Source organism: Quercus lobata, unplaced genomic scaffold (assembly GCF_001633185.2).
Source record: "Quercus lobata isolate SW786 unplaced genomic scaffold, ValleyOak3.0 Primary Assembly Scq3eQI_311, whole genome shotgun sequence".
Taxonomy (NCBI): domain Eukaryota; kingdom Viridiplantae; phylum Streptophyta; class Magnoliopsida; order Fagales; family Fagaceae; genus Quercus; species Quercus lobata.
The window spans coordinates 1-18,002 of NW_022154979.1; the positions used below are offsets into that span (position 1 = coordinate 1).

Below are 18,002 nucleotides of genomic sequence, written 5' to 3' on the forward strand. Positions count from 1 at the left end.
ATAGCTTCCGGTACGCCTGTTACAATTTTGACTGCCCAATAACCAATTTGGTCCCGGGGTAAGGAATAACCAGTCACGCCAAAAGATGCGGTCAATACAGCTAAAACTACACCTGTAACCCAAGTCAATTCACGAGGTTTTTTAAAGCCACCGGTGAGATACACACGAAATACGTGCAGGATCATCATTAGCACCATCATACTTGCGGACCATCGATGAACTGATCGGATTAACCAACCAAAGTTAGCTTCAGTCATTATATATTGAACGGAAGCAAAAGCCTCAGTAACCGTTGGGCGATAGTAAAAAGTCATAGCAAATCCCGTAGCTACTTGTACTAAAAAACAAGTAAGTGTAATTCCGCCTAAACAATAAAATATGTTCACATGGGGAGGGACATATTTACTAGTTATATCATCTGCAATCGCCTGAATCTCAAGACGTTCTTCGAACCAATCATATACTTTATTGAGATAGGTAAATCCAGGGAACTCCCCCTCTGAGAACCGTATATGAGAATTTCATTTCGTACGGCTCAAACAAAAACCACCCAAATACTGGCTAGAATGGATATGTGTAATAAAAAGTTTGAAACTTATTTATCTTTCCTCCTATGATTCACTCTTTCTTTTTCTCTAAAGATACGAAAGAATAAAAATCTGAAAGCTCTTCTTTGTGGTTATAATGCTAAAAAATATCAAGTTGGCTCATTCGTCTTTATGTTGATTGTTACAGGCCTCTTGAATCCTCTATTTACCTATTTTTTTTTTATTTTCTTTTATTTGTTATTCTTGTTATTCTTATTTGTGTGTAACGCGGTTTTACTTCTGTTTTCTTTATTATTGATAGGAATTCTCTTGTTAAGACCCTATGAATCGATTAAAACCTCAGATTCATACTACAACCACGATGATTCAAGAAAACCTTCAAACTAAGTCCAAAAATTCCCTGAGTAAGAATCGTTGGATCATCACTTATTCAATGAATAGATATACTGAATAAAAATTCAAAGAAAGGTTTGTCCCTTAATTAAAATAAGCATAAACGGGAAAAAGAATAAAAATCTGTCGATTTATCACTTCTAACCCCCTTTTTTAACTATTTGGGGGTTAACTCTTTTTTTTGGAGTCCGGCCCGCGAGGTCTTAATATAAAATATGAATCATAGTTAGAATAGTTTGTAATCTATTTCCTATATTCCGCGCGTTCCGGATACTAGAATGAATATCCGACGAGGTAAAACCATCTGTATCAAGATGACAGAACCACTCTCTGTAGTATCCATAGGATCAATTATAACAAGTCACACACTCATATTCCGGAAATACAGAAACAAAGAAATTCCACGGTCGAACTACCCAAAAATAGAATGGGCTAAAAACGACCTAAATGATTCACTTTATAGTGAAAAGCGATTTAGTAGTTCTTGTGAATCTAATTCATTGAAATTCCATCCAGTAAAATGGAAGAATTATAAATCTCCAAAATAATAGATAGGAATACCGCAAATAGAGCCATTGCAATACCCATCAAAGGAGTAGTTCCCCAACCTGGAGCTACTTTACCATATTCCGAATTCAGTGGTTTCAATAAATCCCCTACAATGGTTCGTCTTGGACCAGATCTAGAACTATTCTCAACGGTTTGTGTAGCCATAAATCCTATTTTGTATTCAGTGAGAGCCGTTGACTTTGTATACCATTATATTGTAAATAAATGATCTTAGCATAGATCCATTGTGGTCTTAAAATTATATAATAATGGAAACAGCAACCTTAGTTGCCATCTCTATATCTGGTTTACTTGTAAGTTTTACTGGGTACGCCTTATATACTGCTTTTGGGCAACCCTCTCAACAACTAAGAGATCCATTCGAGGAACACGGAGACTAGTTGAAGTAATGAGCCTCCCAATATTGGGAGGCTCATTACTTCAATCGAGATAATAAAAAATCATTTCATCTTTTTAGTTGGAACTTTAGGTGGTTCCCGAAAAAAGATGGCGAAAAATATTATTCCCAGAGTCGAGACTAAGAGGAATGTATAAACCAATGCTTCCATAGATTCGATTGTGGTTTACAATTATAGCTTCCATGCCTGTTTATTTTGGGTCGTCTCCCGGATAACTAAAGAGAAAGAGTCAAAGAAAGGGCAAAGGCAGCGATTCAAATCAAGATTTATCCGGCTCCCTGTCTATGTTAAATCACAAAAATAAAAGTAAGAAATCAATCTTGTATCAGACTACTTGTCGTCTTGTAGTCGGATCCCCAAGTTTTTGGAATGTTCCAAATTCTACTTGAGCATCCAAATCTGGGTCAATACCGGCAAAAACATCTCGGAACAAGGTTCTAGCGCCATGCCAAATATGTCCGAAGAAGAAGAGCAGAGCAAATGAAGCATGGCCAAAAGTAAACCAACCCCTTGGACTGCTACGAAAAACACCATCGGATTTCAAAGTAGCACGATCTAATTCAAAAATTTCGCCCAATTGAGCGCGTCGAGCATATTTTTTCACAGTAGCAGGATCACTATAACTGACTCCATTCAGTTCGCCACCATAGAACTCCACAGTTACACCTACTTGTTCGACACTATACTTCGACTCTGCCCTTCGAAACGGAACATCGGCTCTAACAATACCGTCTCCGTCTACCAAAACAACCGGAAATGTTTCAAAAAAAGTGGGCATACGACGTACAAAAAGTTCACGCCCTTCCTTATCTCTAAAGATAGGGTGTCCTAACCACCCAACAGCTATTCCATCCCCGTTGTCCATTGAGCCCGCTCTGAATAATCCCCCCTTTGCCGGATTATTACCGATGTAATCATAAAAAGCCAATTTTTCAGGAATTTTAGACCAAGCCTCTGATAAACTTTGATTTTCGGCTATCCCAGCGCTAACTCTTCGATATATTTCTTGCTGGAAGTATCCCTGATCCCATTGATAACGAGTGGGACCAAATAATTCAATCGGGGTAGTTGCTGAACCATACCACATAGTTCCAGCAACAACAAAAGCGGCAAAAAAGACAGCAGCGATACTGCTGGAAAGGACGGTTTCAATATTTCCCATGCGTAATCCTTTGTATAGACGTTGGGGCGGACGGACACTAAGATGGAATAGGCCGGCTAATATGCCCAATGTCCCTGCTGCAATATGATGAGAGGCTATTCCTCCCGGAACAAAAGGATCAAAACCTTCCACACCCCACGCTGGATTTACAGATTGTACCCTTCCGGTTAGTCCATAAGGATCGGACACCCATATTCCAGGACCATACAACCCCGTTACATGAAATGCGCCAAACCCAAAACAAGCCAACCCTGAAAGAAATAAATGAATTCCAAAAATCTTAGGTAAATCTAAAGAAGGTTTTCCTGTACGTTCATCAGAAAATATTTCTAGATCCCAGTACACCCAATGCCAAATAGCTGCCAAAAAGCATAAGCCAGAAAACACAATATGTGCCCCGGCCACACCTTCGTAACTCCAAATACCCGGATTCGTTATAGTACCTCCTGTGATACTCCAACCGCCCCATGAATTGGTTATTCCTAAACGAGTCATGAAGGGTATAACAAACATACCTTGTCTCCACATTGGATCAAGAACGGGGTCAGAGGGATCAAAAACCGCTAGTTCGTATAGAGCCATCGAACCGGCCCAACCAGCAACTAGAGCTGTATGCATTATATGAACAGAAATCAAACGACCCGGATCATTCAATACGACGGTATGAACACGATACCAAGGCAAACCCATGGAAATACCCCTTTAATCAACGAATAATAGACACTATGTAACTTTATTGCATTGTAAAAAGTAAAAAAACTATGCTCTGGACCCACTCTTTCGGTAGATTTTCTCGAGGAAAGAATTAATATTTGTTCTATTCTTTTAGTAATAATAATAATAGATAGTAATAATAGACGAATTCCATTTGTAGGAACAAAAATAAGCAGATCTATTCTATACCCGATAAGTACCAATACGCAATGGTAGAGGGGATTGATCCCACTTTAATTTTCTCTGAGTGAAGACATACCCATTTGTTCATATCATTCCAAAGACCCATTCGTTTCGTAAAAATTTTCCTTTAGTCATAATCATTCGGTTTTCTTTTTTTATGTTATTGTTATGAACTTATTCAATTTATGGATAAACTATGATAAAGGCTAATCTTATTAAGACAATAAACCCGTTGTTACGCTTCCACATCAAAGTAAGATATAGTACTTAATTTTTTTTCTTTCATTTTATGCCTATTGGTGTTCCAAAAGTACCTTTTCGAAGTCCTGGAGAGGAAGATGCATCGTGGGTTGACATATAGTGCGACTTGTCAGATATATTGGGTCACATGGAATTTCCCCATTCTCTCCCCTGATCGAGATATCCCCTCTTTCGCCCCAAAAAGATTGATTGAATTATCAAAAGTTTGGAGCGTGAAATACAATTTAATCCTATTTATTTTTTGTAGGGGTATCAGATTAATATTATCAATTAGAATAATTTATGGTTGGCTCGACTGGACCAAAAAAATGAAGTATCCAGGCTCCGTTTAGAAAAAACCCAATTGGTAATATATCTAAGATTACTACTTTTATAATATTCTATTTATAAACAGGAGCGATCTCAAACTGTTTAATCAATCGAGTAATATAATGAATACATTTAATATAATGAATACATTGAATATTTAGTGGAAGACATGAAATAAATGAAATTGAAAAATAAAAAAAGCCATAGCAAAAAGACGTGGTATTGGGACATTTGCCCTATATGTGCAAATAAAAATCGGGCCTATCTTTACTCGGAGTAGAGCATAAACCTAAAAAAATTGAAAAAGCCCATTCAGGAACAAGAAAATGGCATCGTTATTTGGATTCGATCTCGATGAAACAATACATCAATGAGAAGTTCATTCGATAAGTTTAGTAAATTATTTATATATATATTTTATTTATATATAGGTAAAGTAAACAGGCCAAAACAAATCCTTCTTGAAAAATGGAAGAAAAAAAGCCCTTTGTTAGAAGTTAGAAAGAGCCCCCTATGAAAATAAAAAAGAATGAGGGCTGCAATCTACACATTGATTCTTTTTTTTTTGCGCGATTTTTGGTAAACCGTATGCATCAAAAGGTGCGCGTACGGTTCCTAAGGATACAATTATATCCTAATCAACCGACTTTATCGAGCAAGATTACTTTTTTTAGGCCAAGAGGTTGATAGCGATCTCTCGAATCAAATTATTGGTCTTATGGTATATCTCAGTCTAGAGGATGATAGCAAAGATCTGTATTTGTTTATAAACTCTCCCGGGGGGTGGGTAATACCCGGAGTGGCTATTTATGATACTATGCAATTTGTACAACCAGATGTACAGACAATATGCATGGGATTGGCCGCTTCAATAGGATCTTTTCTTCTGGTCGGAGGAGAAATTACCAAACGTCTAGCATTCCCTCATGCTCGGCGCCAATGAGTTTTGTATTTGAGAGAAAAAAGAAGACTATGCCTTCGCCATATGAAATATGACTATTAAGTAATAATAGCATGGCATTTTGAATTCGATATGAGAAACCTTTTTTTTTTATTTTTGTTTTTTTTTTTTTCAAAAATCAATCATTAGATTATATATCGAACGACTAGTATGAGATAAAGGGCATTTCCGATTTTATCTGATTTATCGGAAGCCTATTGCAGCGTCACAAACTTTTTTGTTTTCACACCAGAGGGATAATAACAATATTTATCTTAGGAAAGAATACAAAAAAAAGAAACTTTGGGATTGCTTAATAACAGACTAAATAAATATATAAAGCAACGGAACCATCATAGTATGTTTTAACTACTCCAAAATAAAATGAAGGATGGTTATTGGATTATTTACCGATCGGGGTCTGATAGGCCCTATATTTGAATATTTGAATTTGATTTTATACTTCTTCAATGGAATGGAGGTTATAAAGTAAATTCCATTGTATAGCCGTATGCAATGCGCAAAAGATGCCTGTACGGTTGTTCAATTCTATCTTTTGGTTTTCATATCATTACTCGTTATTTAATTTATTCTCTTTGATTTCTCTTCGAGATAGAAGAACCAGTTATTAGGTTATATAATCAGGGTAATGATCCATCAACCTGCTAGTTCTTTTTATGAGGCACCCGCAGGAGAATTTATCCTGGAAGCGGAAGAAATGATGAAGCTGCGCGAAACCATTACAAGGGTTTATGTACAAAGAACAGGCACACCTCTATGGGTTGTATCCGAAGACATGGAAAGAGACGTTTTTATGTCAGCAACAGAAGCCCAAGCTCATGGAATTGTTGATCATGTAGGGGTAGAATAAAAAATAACAGGGATTTCGCGCAAATACAAATACGCCATTTGAAATTTTATCTTCTTACTGGGTTTGATAGAGTATTCTATTAATTAATTTATTACTATAGAAGTAATTCCTAATCGGCCGGTTAGGATCGATCTAAACCAGCTCATTATGTATACGAGTCAACATGCCAACTATTAAACAACTTATTAGAAAGACGAGACAGCCAATCAGAAATGTTACGAAATCCCCCGCCCTTGGGGGATGCCCTCAGCGACGAGGAACATGTACTAGGGTGTATGTGTGACTCGTTCAGAGCATGGACTGGGGCAAAAGAAAAGAACCCATTTTTCCAGTATCAGTGATCAGTAACAGTAAATAAGATAAAATAAAACGGAAGAACTCCATTCACTATCTAAAAAGTATCTATCATACCCTTCTATTGTGTAATTGTGTATCAAAATTTATGGTTTCTAGTGGTGTAAATCCAATCGTCTCCATTTTCAATTTAAGATGAGAAAGAATTTCCCATTGGTAGCAAATGTTTATCCATTAAGCGGGGGGAATCCCATTTAAAGGCAAGAAAGATTACGCCCTTACTCTTTCAACAACGGACTAAGAGGGTCAGCTACACAGTTAATCTTCATAATTAAATACCGTTACTGTATAAGTGGATCTCGTTGTGAAAGACGGATTACTGAATAATTCATGGGTAGAGCCAAAAAGTGTGAACTGTACAAGTTAACAATAGCATTGATTAAATGAAAGAAAAGAAGGGGCTCCGGTGTATAGAAGGGATCTCGCCGTTTAAGAAGTAACCATAGAAACGATGGAACCCACTATTTTTTTTTTATTCATTTCTATTTTATATTTACTACTTTTTGTTTTTATTTAATATTAATATGCTTTTTTTAATATCTAGTATCAATATCAATATTATTTCTTATTTCGAGGTAAAATGCCTATAAAAAAAAATAAAAAATCGTGGGCGGGAAGGTTATAGTAGCAAAAGCCGTTGGAGTTTTTATTTTATACATTGGAAGGATCCGTTTTGTTATTAACAAACTAGAAAAGGGGAAGGGAATAACTGAAAGAAAAGAAATCAATTAGTTATTTATCAAAGTTTCATTTATTCAATGACCAGAATTAAACGAGGATGTATAGCTCGGAGACGTAGAACAAAAATTCGTTTATTTGCATCAAGCTTTCGAGGGGCTCATTCAAGACTTACTCGAACTATTACTCAACAGAAAATAAGAGCTTTGTTTTCGGCTTATCGGGATAGAGGTAGGCAAAAGAGATATTTTCGCCGTTTGTGGATCACTCGGATAAATGCAGCAATTCGAGGGAATTTAGTATACTATAGTTATAATATTTTCATACACAATCTGTACAAGAAGCAGTTGCTTCTTAATCGTAAAATACTTGCGCAAATAGCTATATTAAATAGAAATTGTCTTTCTATGATTTCCACTGAGATTATAAAATAAGTAGATTGGAAGGACTCCATAGGAATGTTTTCAATTTTAATGGAGTGCGCTGTAAAATTAACTCCGGGAAGGTAGAATAGAAATTAGTATGATAAAATATAATCAAATAATATGATAAAGTCGTCAAAATGAACAAACAAGACGTTCAATAAAAAAAGATTTATTCTTTTTCCCCGATCCTTTTTTTCTTATGACACGACACTCACATCTTAATTCGCGAATTTTTCGAACAAAACATCAATCCGCCTTTGAGTTCGTATTGGAATTTTGATTCAAGTGAAGAGTAAGCCTATCCCCCTTTTTGATTCTAAGACCCGCAGTTCTAGCAGCCGACTCACCTCTTTCAAATTGTTTCTCATTATTAAGAAAGGGTAACAAAGATAAAATACGAGCTTGCTTGATAGCAATAGTAATTAATCGTTGTTGTTTTAAGTTTAATCTATTCACCCGTCTAGATAATATCTTTCCTTGTTCACTAATAAATCGACTAATTAAACTCATGTTTCTATAATCAATTCGATCCCCCGACCCAATCGGGGGCAAACGCCTACGAAAAGATCGCTTGGATTTAAAATAGAGTCGCTTGGATTTATCCATGATTTGTTTATTCCTTATCCCGAAAATCCTAATTTTGTCGGGGATTTCTTTTTGGTTTGTTTATCTTTAAATATATGTTATATATAATATATGGTATATGACATTTTTCATCTTCCTTGGAAGGATGACATACAATACATACGTGTAATCGGTTCCATCTATTTCTTTATCTCCCCATGAATTGTATATTTGTAACAAAAGGGACAGAATTTTCTCAATTCCAATCGACTAGGCGTATTGTGTCGATTCTTTTGAGTAATATATCTGGAAATACCAACCCTCTTTGATTCCTTATTAGCATCATTTCGAACAGCACAATTGGTACATTCCAAAATAACTGTTACTCGAACATCTTTCCCCTTGGCCATGAACCCCCTTTGTATTTTTGATTCACTCAACTATTCTATTTTGCGATCCAAAGAGAAAAAAGGAACGAAAAAAAAAAATCGAAGTTGCTAACTCGAAATAAAATTATGAAAAATTTCGTTGCAATCAAGATAGTAATAATAAGTAATACAATGATTTCTAACTACATTTCTAATCCCAATATAGCGTTTCGTCTTTCATTTAAGTATTTTGTATGATTTTGTTGACCTATCCATCAATTTCCATTTCCGTTCTCATTCTCTTTTTAATTATTTTAATTTAAATAATTTAAATTAAAAATTTTATTTTAATTCGAGCCTCGGGCCTGAGGCCCGAGTTCCGAGTTTCACTGAATTTGAATCCACTTTTATTCTTTCTCTTTTCGAACTTATTCGAATTTTAAAAATTCTAAAATTAAAAGATGGGAAGGGGAGGGATTAGTCACAGAGATTTTATTAAATCCCTAATCTTCTTCACCACTTCCCATGTTACTAACTAGAATGAAAAAAAGGGGAATATCAGCGCATCCGGAAATAAACGATTGATCTCTATCAATAGACCTGCTAAAAACCCGAACCATATAGTACTTACTACCGGCGCCACGGAGAGATATGTTTTTAGATCTCGCATTTTATTTGAAATCCTCCTTCTTTATTGGAATTTGTAATACATATATGATCAGACATATATGGAGTTAATGATCGCTTGTATTTGTCCGCGGAATCCCTAATTCAAATTGAAATGTACAACGATTCAGTAGAATATTCCTTTTCTTAAAAAAAACGTGCCCTTTTCTGTACCAGCATTTCCCCAAAATATTCATTTTTTTTTACAGCGGGTTTCATTATACGTAACGCATATAAGTAGTTTATTATAATTAATTAATAATTAATTATATGTTCTATGATATGAGATCAAAAAGAAGAAATGACAAGATAATTTTTGTATAGAAATGGAGTAAATAAAGATGTGGAAAACAATACGGGTATTCTCTACAATGACACTGTAACCCAATTGAAAGGGATGTAGCGCAGCTTGGTAGCGCGTTTGTTTTGGGTACAAAATGTCACGGGTTCAAATCCTGTCATCCCTACCTATTCTATTACTTATCTTATGAGCAGGAATCGTAACGAGGGATCAATTGAAATCGATTAAATTGGGCATCCATAACATGATCAATCTTTCATTTGACTCTATTCTACTATAGAATAGGATACGCATGCAAAAATATAATATATTAGGGTTACTTACAAAATATTTAGTGTGATAATAAAGCGCTCTTAGTTCAGTTCGGTAGAACGCGGGTCTCCAAAACCCGATGTCGTAGGTTCAAATCCTACAGAGCGTGATCCCATTCTTGTTATTCTTAGGTCGAAAATTACACTGAAATGAAATAATTGAACAGCAATTTCAATTTGCCCCCTGCCCTATGTATTAAAATTAATAAAGCAAGTAGGGGTCAATCAAAAAAAGAGCTATTAATTAATTAAAGGTCCAACTGATCACCGCGTCTGTATTGTAAATATGCGGTTACAAATAATCCAGCCAAAGTAATAGGAATTAGACCTAAGACAATTCCAAATAGAAAAACTTCAATCATTTCAATTTGTTTGAAAGAGGAAAAGGAGAGGTAATATCTATTCTTAACTATTAATTCATATTGCCCATGAATCTCAATGACCAAAAATTGGAAATTGACACGGTAAGAAACTTAAGAAACTATAGAATATATGGAATAACACAGAAAGATTTCGTTTTTTTATGAATCGTTTGTTCAATTAATTTCAAATAAGTCGTATCTTGTTCAACCCGATAAATAGAGCTGAGGTTATAGTTAAAACCGCTAGTAGAAAACCGAAATAACTAGTTATAGTAAGCATAAAGAGGCTAAATGAAATATGGTCTTTTTATACATATGTTTAGAAAGCACTTCCCTAAATTCAAATTTTTGAAAGATACAAACAAGAATAAGCAAAAAGACCAATTCCACTTATTCTTTCAATTGAAAGTTTTTGATTCATCAATCCTTCTAAACAGTAATAAAAAAAAATGGGAGTGACATAGGTAAGAAATCAATTCATCATCTGTGATATCTGAGCATCCCCTAATTCCCAATCAACAGATTCATCTTAAAAACTAATATTCTTATACTAATATTATATATTATAATTAATAATCAAAATTAGAAATAATAAAAAACTCTGTTGTGTAACTTCATTCAAAAAATGAAATTGAATCGCTTTAAAATTAAAATTGGAAAATCATTTCTATTTTAATTTTGATCTTTTTTTTATTATTGTATCGAATACATTGTGTATTTTCGAACAAAGAATGACCTTAGATTATACTAGAATCTCCCTTTTTTTACTTTAACTTTACTTTATTACTTTCCCTTTTCTTTTTTACTTTAATTTGATTTGACCTCATTAGATTCAGTAGTGGGTTCATTCTCATAATATCTCTAATGAGAAGAAAAAGAGTTTCGCATGATCTAATCGTGCGAAACTTATACATTTTTTCTTTACATATCTTAAATTAGAGAGCCCCCCGCCCTTTTATAATTATAATTCGATCAAGAACGGCCTTTTGGTTCTAATACAACAATGCGTGCATCGCGAATATTGATTATTTTCTTCTTTGTTCTCTTTCTTTCGTCGAAAACTATCGGCTAGTCTTACTTCTTACTGGACAACTAACCAATTCCTTAAAAATGAAAAAAAAAAGGGGGGGGGGAGGTTCCAACAAAAAACATCTTCTACAAACACAAAAAGAAAGAATATTTTTATATTTTGGATCTAATTGAATTGTAGGTGTAGGAGAATGGAATATGATAATCCCACTCGCGAATTATTTGAAAGCAACCCGTTGTATTCACATTTTATCTGATCTTCAGTTTCTAATCCGAAGCCGATAATGGAGAGAACCCTTATACTACTACAGGAATTTGAAAATTTTTTTATTGAATAGTATAGAATACTACATCGACAGGCAACAATAAAAGAAAAAAGAAAGTCTCTAGCACTCCATTTAGATACTAATTGTGAAATTGCGTTGCTGTGTCAGAAGAAGGATAGCTATACTGATTCGGTATACTCTAAAGACACCCTTGGTACCCTATTGACGATCTCACAAAGATTTAATTTCAGTGAATTCCCATTTACTGATCTCATCTTTTACGGAATCGATCCCCTTTTTGACTGTACAAGAATACGTGGAGCTCGGCATGTCTGGAAGCACAGGAGAACGTTCTTTTGCTGATATTATTACCAGTATTCGATACTGGGTCATTCATAGCATTACTATACCTTCCCTTTTCATTGCGGGTTGGTTATTCGTCAGCACGGGTTTAGCTTACGATGTATTTGGAAGCCCTCGTCCAAACGAGTATTTTACAGAGAGTCGACAAGGAATTCCATTAATAACTGGCCGTTTTGATCCTTTGGAACAACTCGATGAATTTAGTAGATCTTTTTAGGAGGCCCCAATGACCATAGATAGAACCTATCCCATTTTTACAGTGCGATGGTTGGCTGTTCACGGATTAGCTGTACCTACCGTTTCTTTTTTGGGGTCAATATCAGCAATGCAGTTCATACAACGATAAACCTAATTCGAATTATAGATCTATGACACAATCAAACCCGAACGAACAAAGTGTTGAATTGAACCGTACCAGTCTCTACTGGGGTTTATTACTCATTTTTGTACTTGCTGTTTTATTTTCCAATTATTTCTTCAATTAAGAGAAGCAAAGAGAATAGTAAACAACAGAATAATAGAAATTCTCTTATCCCATTCGGAAGGATATCATATCATAATTATCTATGACTGTTTATGTCTATAGCATGACCACTTGATGAAATTTGGAGGTACGCGGGACAAATGGCCGATACTACTGGAAGGATTCCTCTTTGGATAATAGGCACTGTAACGGGTATTCTTGTGATTGGTTTAATCGGTATTTTCTTTTATGGTTCATATTCCGGATTGGGTTCATCCCTGTAGTAATCGGATGCATTGAGTTATAGACATGAAAGCGTAAGAACTCAACGGGATCTCCCTCGAATCAGATAAATAAAGAGGGGTTAGGTCCCGTTGAGTTCTTAATGATCAGAATCTTTTATTCGTATAAATGAAAAAAATAAATCACCCTTTTACAATGTTTGAAAAAACCCCATTTCATTTCTTTCTCATGATGTTTTTGAAAAAACTAACTTCATTGATTGATGCAGAACATCTGTTCCTTGATAGTATTTGTCGATACTTTCCAAATTTAAAGAAAGAAGGAATCGCTCCATTAAATCCCATCCCTCTTTTGCGGACACAATCAAACTATAACAATAATATATATATATTTCTATTGATCAGATATCATGAAAATTTTTTCTATACTAATAAAACCTTACTCTATTTTTTTTTTTAGTATTTGTATTTAATAAAAATTTCCATTGAATTATAAATTCATTAAAGGGTTATGAGAACCCTGGAAAAATTTGAAACTAAAAATGGGATCTTTGACAAATGGGATCAAAACCTAAAATCATTAGTATTTCGACACAAGACCTTATTATTTCGATACAAGATACAAGAAAGGTATGGAAAATTCTTTTTTCTTGTATCGAAGGCTGGGAAGACGAATAAACCCTCCTATAATCCCTTGTTCCCCTCCTTTCTACCTTTTTTTATATTATCCACTTACTTATCTTATGTTTAGTATCTAGTCGAATTTTATTTTATTCGAATACAAAATTATCAATAGATTCTATGTCATTTAAATATGACAATAATGACATAATCATACCACTCTAATTTGGATTGATTGAAAAAAAAAAACAAAGAAGAGTTAAAGTCAAGTGGTCCTCTTCACAATATACATACTATGACTAGGCGGTACAAGTAATTACCAAACTCTAGTAGAAAAGAAAAAGGCTCTTAATAATTTTTTTGATTATACATAATTATATAATTGCCAATACAAATTTAGTTCTTTTTACAAACTTTATGTTAATAAATCCAAGGATCTAGAAATTCATTTCGGACAATTGAACCTTCTCAAACTGTTTCTTTTTAAGAACCAAAAATATTTGTGCTAAAATAACGGATGCCAAGAAAAACAAAAGGCCTTGGACACGTAATGGATCTTGAAGTACTATTTCCGCATCCCCCTGACCAAATCCACCTACATTAGGATTACTCGTTAATGGTTGATCAAGTTGGACGGATTCTCCTTCTGAAACAAGAAGTTCAGGTCCAGGGGGGATAATATCCACCACTTGACGCCCATCCGATGCATCCACTATGGTTATTTCGTATCCTCCTTTTTCTTTTCGTATGATTTTGCTTACTATACCCGCTGCTGTAGCATTATAAACATTATTGTTACTCTTGCTACCGTCGGGATAAATCTGACCCCTTCCCCTGTTCCCGCCTACGTATATGGGATATTTTAAGAAGTGAACATCTTTCTTAGTAGCGGGGTCCGGGGAAAGAATAGGAAAGGTGATTTCGCTATATTTCTGACCAGGAACAGGACCTATCACAAGAATATTTTTTTTAGTCGGGCGGTAGTTCTGAAAAGACAGATTGCCTATCTTTTCTTTAATCTCGGGCGAAATACGATCGGGGGGGGCTAATTCAAACCCTTCAGGTAAAATAAGAACAGCCCCCACATTCAAAGCCCCCTTTTTACCATTAGCAAGAACTTGTTTTAATTGCATATCATAAGGAATTCGAACAACCGCTTCAAATACAGTATCCGGAAGTACCGCCTGTGGAACCTCAATATCCACGGGTTTATTAGCTAAATGGCAATTGGCACATACAATACGGCCGGTCGCTTCGCGTGGATTTTCATAACCCTGCTGTGCAAAAATGGGATAGGCATTTGAAATGGGTGCCCCAGTTATTATATATATCATGAGCGATACGGAAATGGATCGAGTAATCTCTTCCTTTATCCAAGAAAAAAGGGTATTTCTAGTTTGCATGGTCCAATCATTGGTATCGAAAATTTATACAATAAAATTAGGTAGGTTCTTAGTCTAGTATAGTTCCCTATCTATGATTCTGCTATGTACTAAAAGAATTTTATTGTAATGGAATAGAATATAGGAGGAATCGAATCCCTTGTATGAGTAAAAAGAATAAGTACAGTTTTGAATGTTTTGCTTATGTACAAAGTAACAACCAACCATTCTAATTGGATCAGTGAATCATTTTTCAGTCATTCATTGAATGATAAATCACTACAAGTGAGGGAGATACACGATTTAAATAACGGAAAATCAAATATTTTAAAATTGTATCTAGAATGACCGGAAAGGTAGAAACAAGACCGGATATAATTTGATCATTATGAGCAAATCCAAAATCTTTGTAGACAGATCCAATCATTAGTTCCCAACCGTGGGGCGAATGGAATCCTATACATAAATCAGTTACTAAAAGAATGGAAAAGGCTTTGATTGTGTCGCTTAAGTTATATAGAAATTCTTGAACCCAATAGTTAAGAATAACAAGTTCTTCATTACCTAGCATAGAATAACCACTTAGAATAACGAAACAGATCATATTTGTCGAGAAGTGCAAAATCGTATGGATACAATCTTCATTGTGCATCTTGATCAATTGGATCGTTTCGTTGTAGATTCCGATACGAAGCTTTTCTAGATGTGTTCCCGGGTATTCCTTTATCATTTCGTCCAAGAGTAAGAGTTCCTCTAATTCTATGAATTTTTTTAGAATACTCTTTTCTTGAATATCATTCAAAAAAATTTCGGATTGCCTAGTATCCCACCAATTAGTAACCCAAGATTCCAGACTTTTAGTAAATGAGAGAGAGATCCACCAGGGCAAAAATACTATAGATGCAAGATATAGAAGGGGAATGAATGCTTTCTTTTTTGCCATTTTTTCGTCTTTGAATTTTTAATGAACTCACCCCATTCGTTGACGCTATACGATACTAACTAATATTCCTATCAAGGATCAGTTCTATTACAAGTTATCGAGCCCACGAATCTATTCCCCGCTTTTTTTGTGTATGATTCAGCGGTTAGTACTTGAATTTATAAATAATACAGAAATGGAATAAAAAAGAATCCACTTCGAATTTTAGCAAGTGATTGTTTCCAAATCTATCACTTGCTAAAATTCGAAGAGAGTGACCCCTTTCAATAAAGAAATGCATGAAAGAGCCCCTTCAAGTAACAAATATTATTCAGATTTTGAAACGAAAGAACTCTCTTTCTATCAAAATATCCAATTTTTTGAAAAAAAAAAACGACGCATAGTCCGGGAATAATTGAGAGAATTTTCTGAAGAATATTGTGATTCTGATAAAAAAAATGACTACCAAAACAAGACAAAAAAGCTATCGTTATAAGCATCCCAATCGTTTGGTAATTAAGAAGTACAAAAAGGGATAAAAAGAAAGATTGATTGACAAAACAAAAAAAAAGAGAATCTACAAGATATAATCTCTCTATTGAAAATAAAAAAAGCATTCATTCTTTTCATTTCAGTTTCAATTCATTTTTGAAAATACTTCAATTGGTACACGCAAGAAATAAGCCAATTCAGCAGCTTTTTGCTCAAGTTCTCGTGGAGTCAAATTCTCATCAGTACGAGTCAAAGGAATAGCGCCATGGCCCCCGATTTCCATATAAAGGACACGACGAGCATAAATACCCTCTTTCACTTCTATTCTGATGGACTGTACGTCTTTCATAAAGAATTGGAGGAAGATGCGACGATTTTTTCCAGGAAATCCCCAACGAAAAATACACACTATTCCTTCTTTTCTATCGAACCGATCATAACCACTACCTACATTCCACGAAATTGTGCACCACAAATAAGAGCTAATAAAGAGACCCGCAATTCCGTAGAAAGACATCACGATCCCCTGTGGAAAAAAAATGATTTGCGTAGGCGGAAATAAAGATATCAAATTTCTACCAAGATAACTGGAAATTCCAACTAATAAAAACCCTAATGAACCTAAAAAAAGGATAAAGGCCCAGCAGAAATTACTTGTTTTTCGAGACCCTGCTATAAGTTCTATCCATATATGTTCTGATCGCCAATTCATACTAGATCTAGTTGCATTTTATTGAAATTGAGAGAATAACCCAAATTAATTTGACTTTTTGTGTGTTTCCGAAATAACTCTCATCAACTAGCACTATTCTGATGTGAACTTTTATTTTAGGAGTAATTCATCGAATTGGTTAGATATAAAATAATAATATCCATTTCGTATGATTTCCTATAGATATCCACATACATATAGATATATTCACTTTACATTTAAGGCATTCGCCCCGATCCCGATTTGATTTCGTTGCAAATAGCTATAATTTATTTACTCATATATCATGTTTACACACGAATAACAATAATAGTTTCTTTATGTTCGGGGGAACCCACATCACATATTTTATTCTAAGAAATAGATATCTGTGTTATGGTCTAAGTCTAAATCTTGAAAAAAAAAAAAAACAAAATAGATGAGATTTAGCCCCATCATATCGATATCTAAAAAATCTTGTTTTTTTGAATATGAAGAGATAAAGAAGCCATCGCAATTGCCGGCAATATTAGGCCCACGAAAGGCACAAAAAAAGAGGGTAAATTTGTCATAAAATGGATACCTGGATTTACTATTTTTACCTGTTATTGTTATATTGTTATTTATATTGTTATAAAGGTATCTTAGAATCATTATTTCTAATTCATATAGAATTATACTAAGCATATCTAAGTGAGTATATGTGATATAATAAAAAATATATAAATATAATAAAATAAGTGCAAGGAATGTCGAACTAAATAAATATAATTTTTCATCTTTCTACATGAAATATATATATGATAATCGCCTTTTTTATTATCTTGTTTTTGTCTTATAATTTGAATTTCATAAAATGGAATAAAATAAAGAAAGAGTTTCTTACAACTTCCTGAAAAATTTGTTACAATCCGATCCGGGAATAGGGAGTCTTAGTAAAACTGGGGATTCTAAAAAAATATTGAAAGATGCAAGATTCTGTACTTTTCACTTTTAAATTTTCTATATTTGAATTATATACACATAAGAAGAGAACGTGAAATTCGCTTTATTCTCCTTGCCTAATTTTCATTTAGCGGAAGAAGAAATGCATTCTTTTTTTTTGATAGAGGTTTTTACTGATTAGTAATCGGGAATGTCGGTAAAAAAAAAA

At 34.3% G+C, this 18,002-nt stretch overlaps 1 protein-coding gene and 1 non-coding gene across 2 annotated transcripts; one reads left to right on the forward strand and one right to left on the reverse strand.

Moving 5' to 3' along the window:
• Positions 1 to 9,078: 9,078 nt before the first annotated feature.
• Positions 9,079 to 17,586, reverse strand: LOC115973636 (cytochrome f-like). The gene is made up of 2 exons (XM_031093892.1): positions 15,035 to 17,586; positions 9,079 to 14,781 (listed from the first exon to the last, which is right to left on the reverse strand). Exons 1-2 carry the CDS (start codon positions 15,685 to 15,687, stop codon positions 13,800 to 13,802), a joined length of 1,635 nt encoding a protein of 544 aa, XP_030949752.1. The 5' UTR covers positions 15,688 to 17,586; the 3' UTR covers positions 9,079 to 13,799.
• Positions 10,053 to 10,126, forward strand: TRNAW-CCA. The gene has a single exon. It is a non-coding gene; the product is annotated as a tRNA-Trp (tRNA).
• Positions 17,587 to 18,002: the final 416 nt, after the last annotated feature.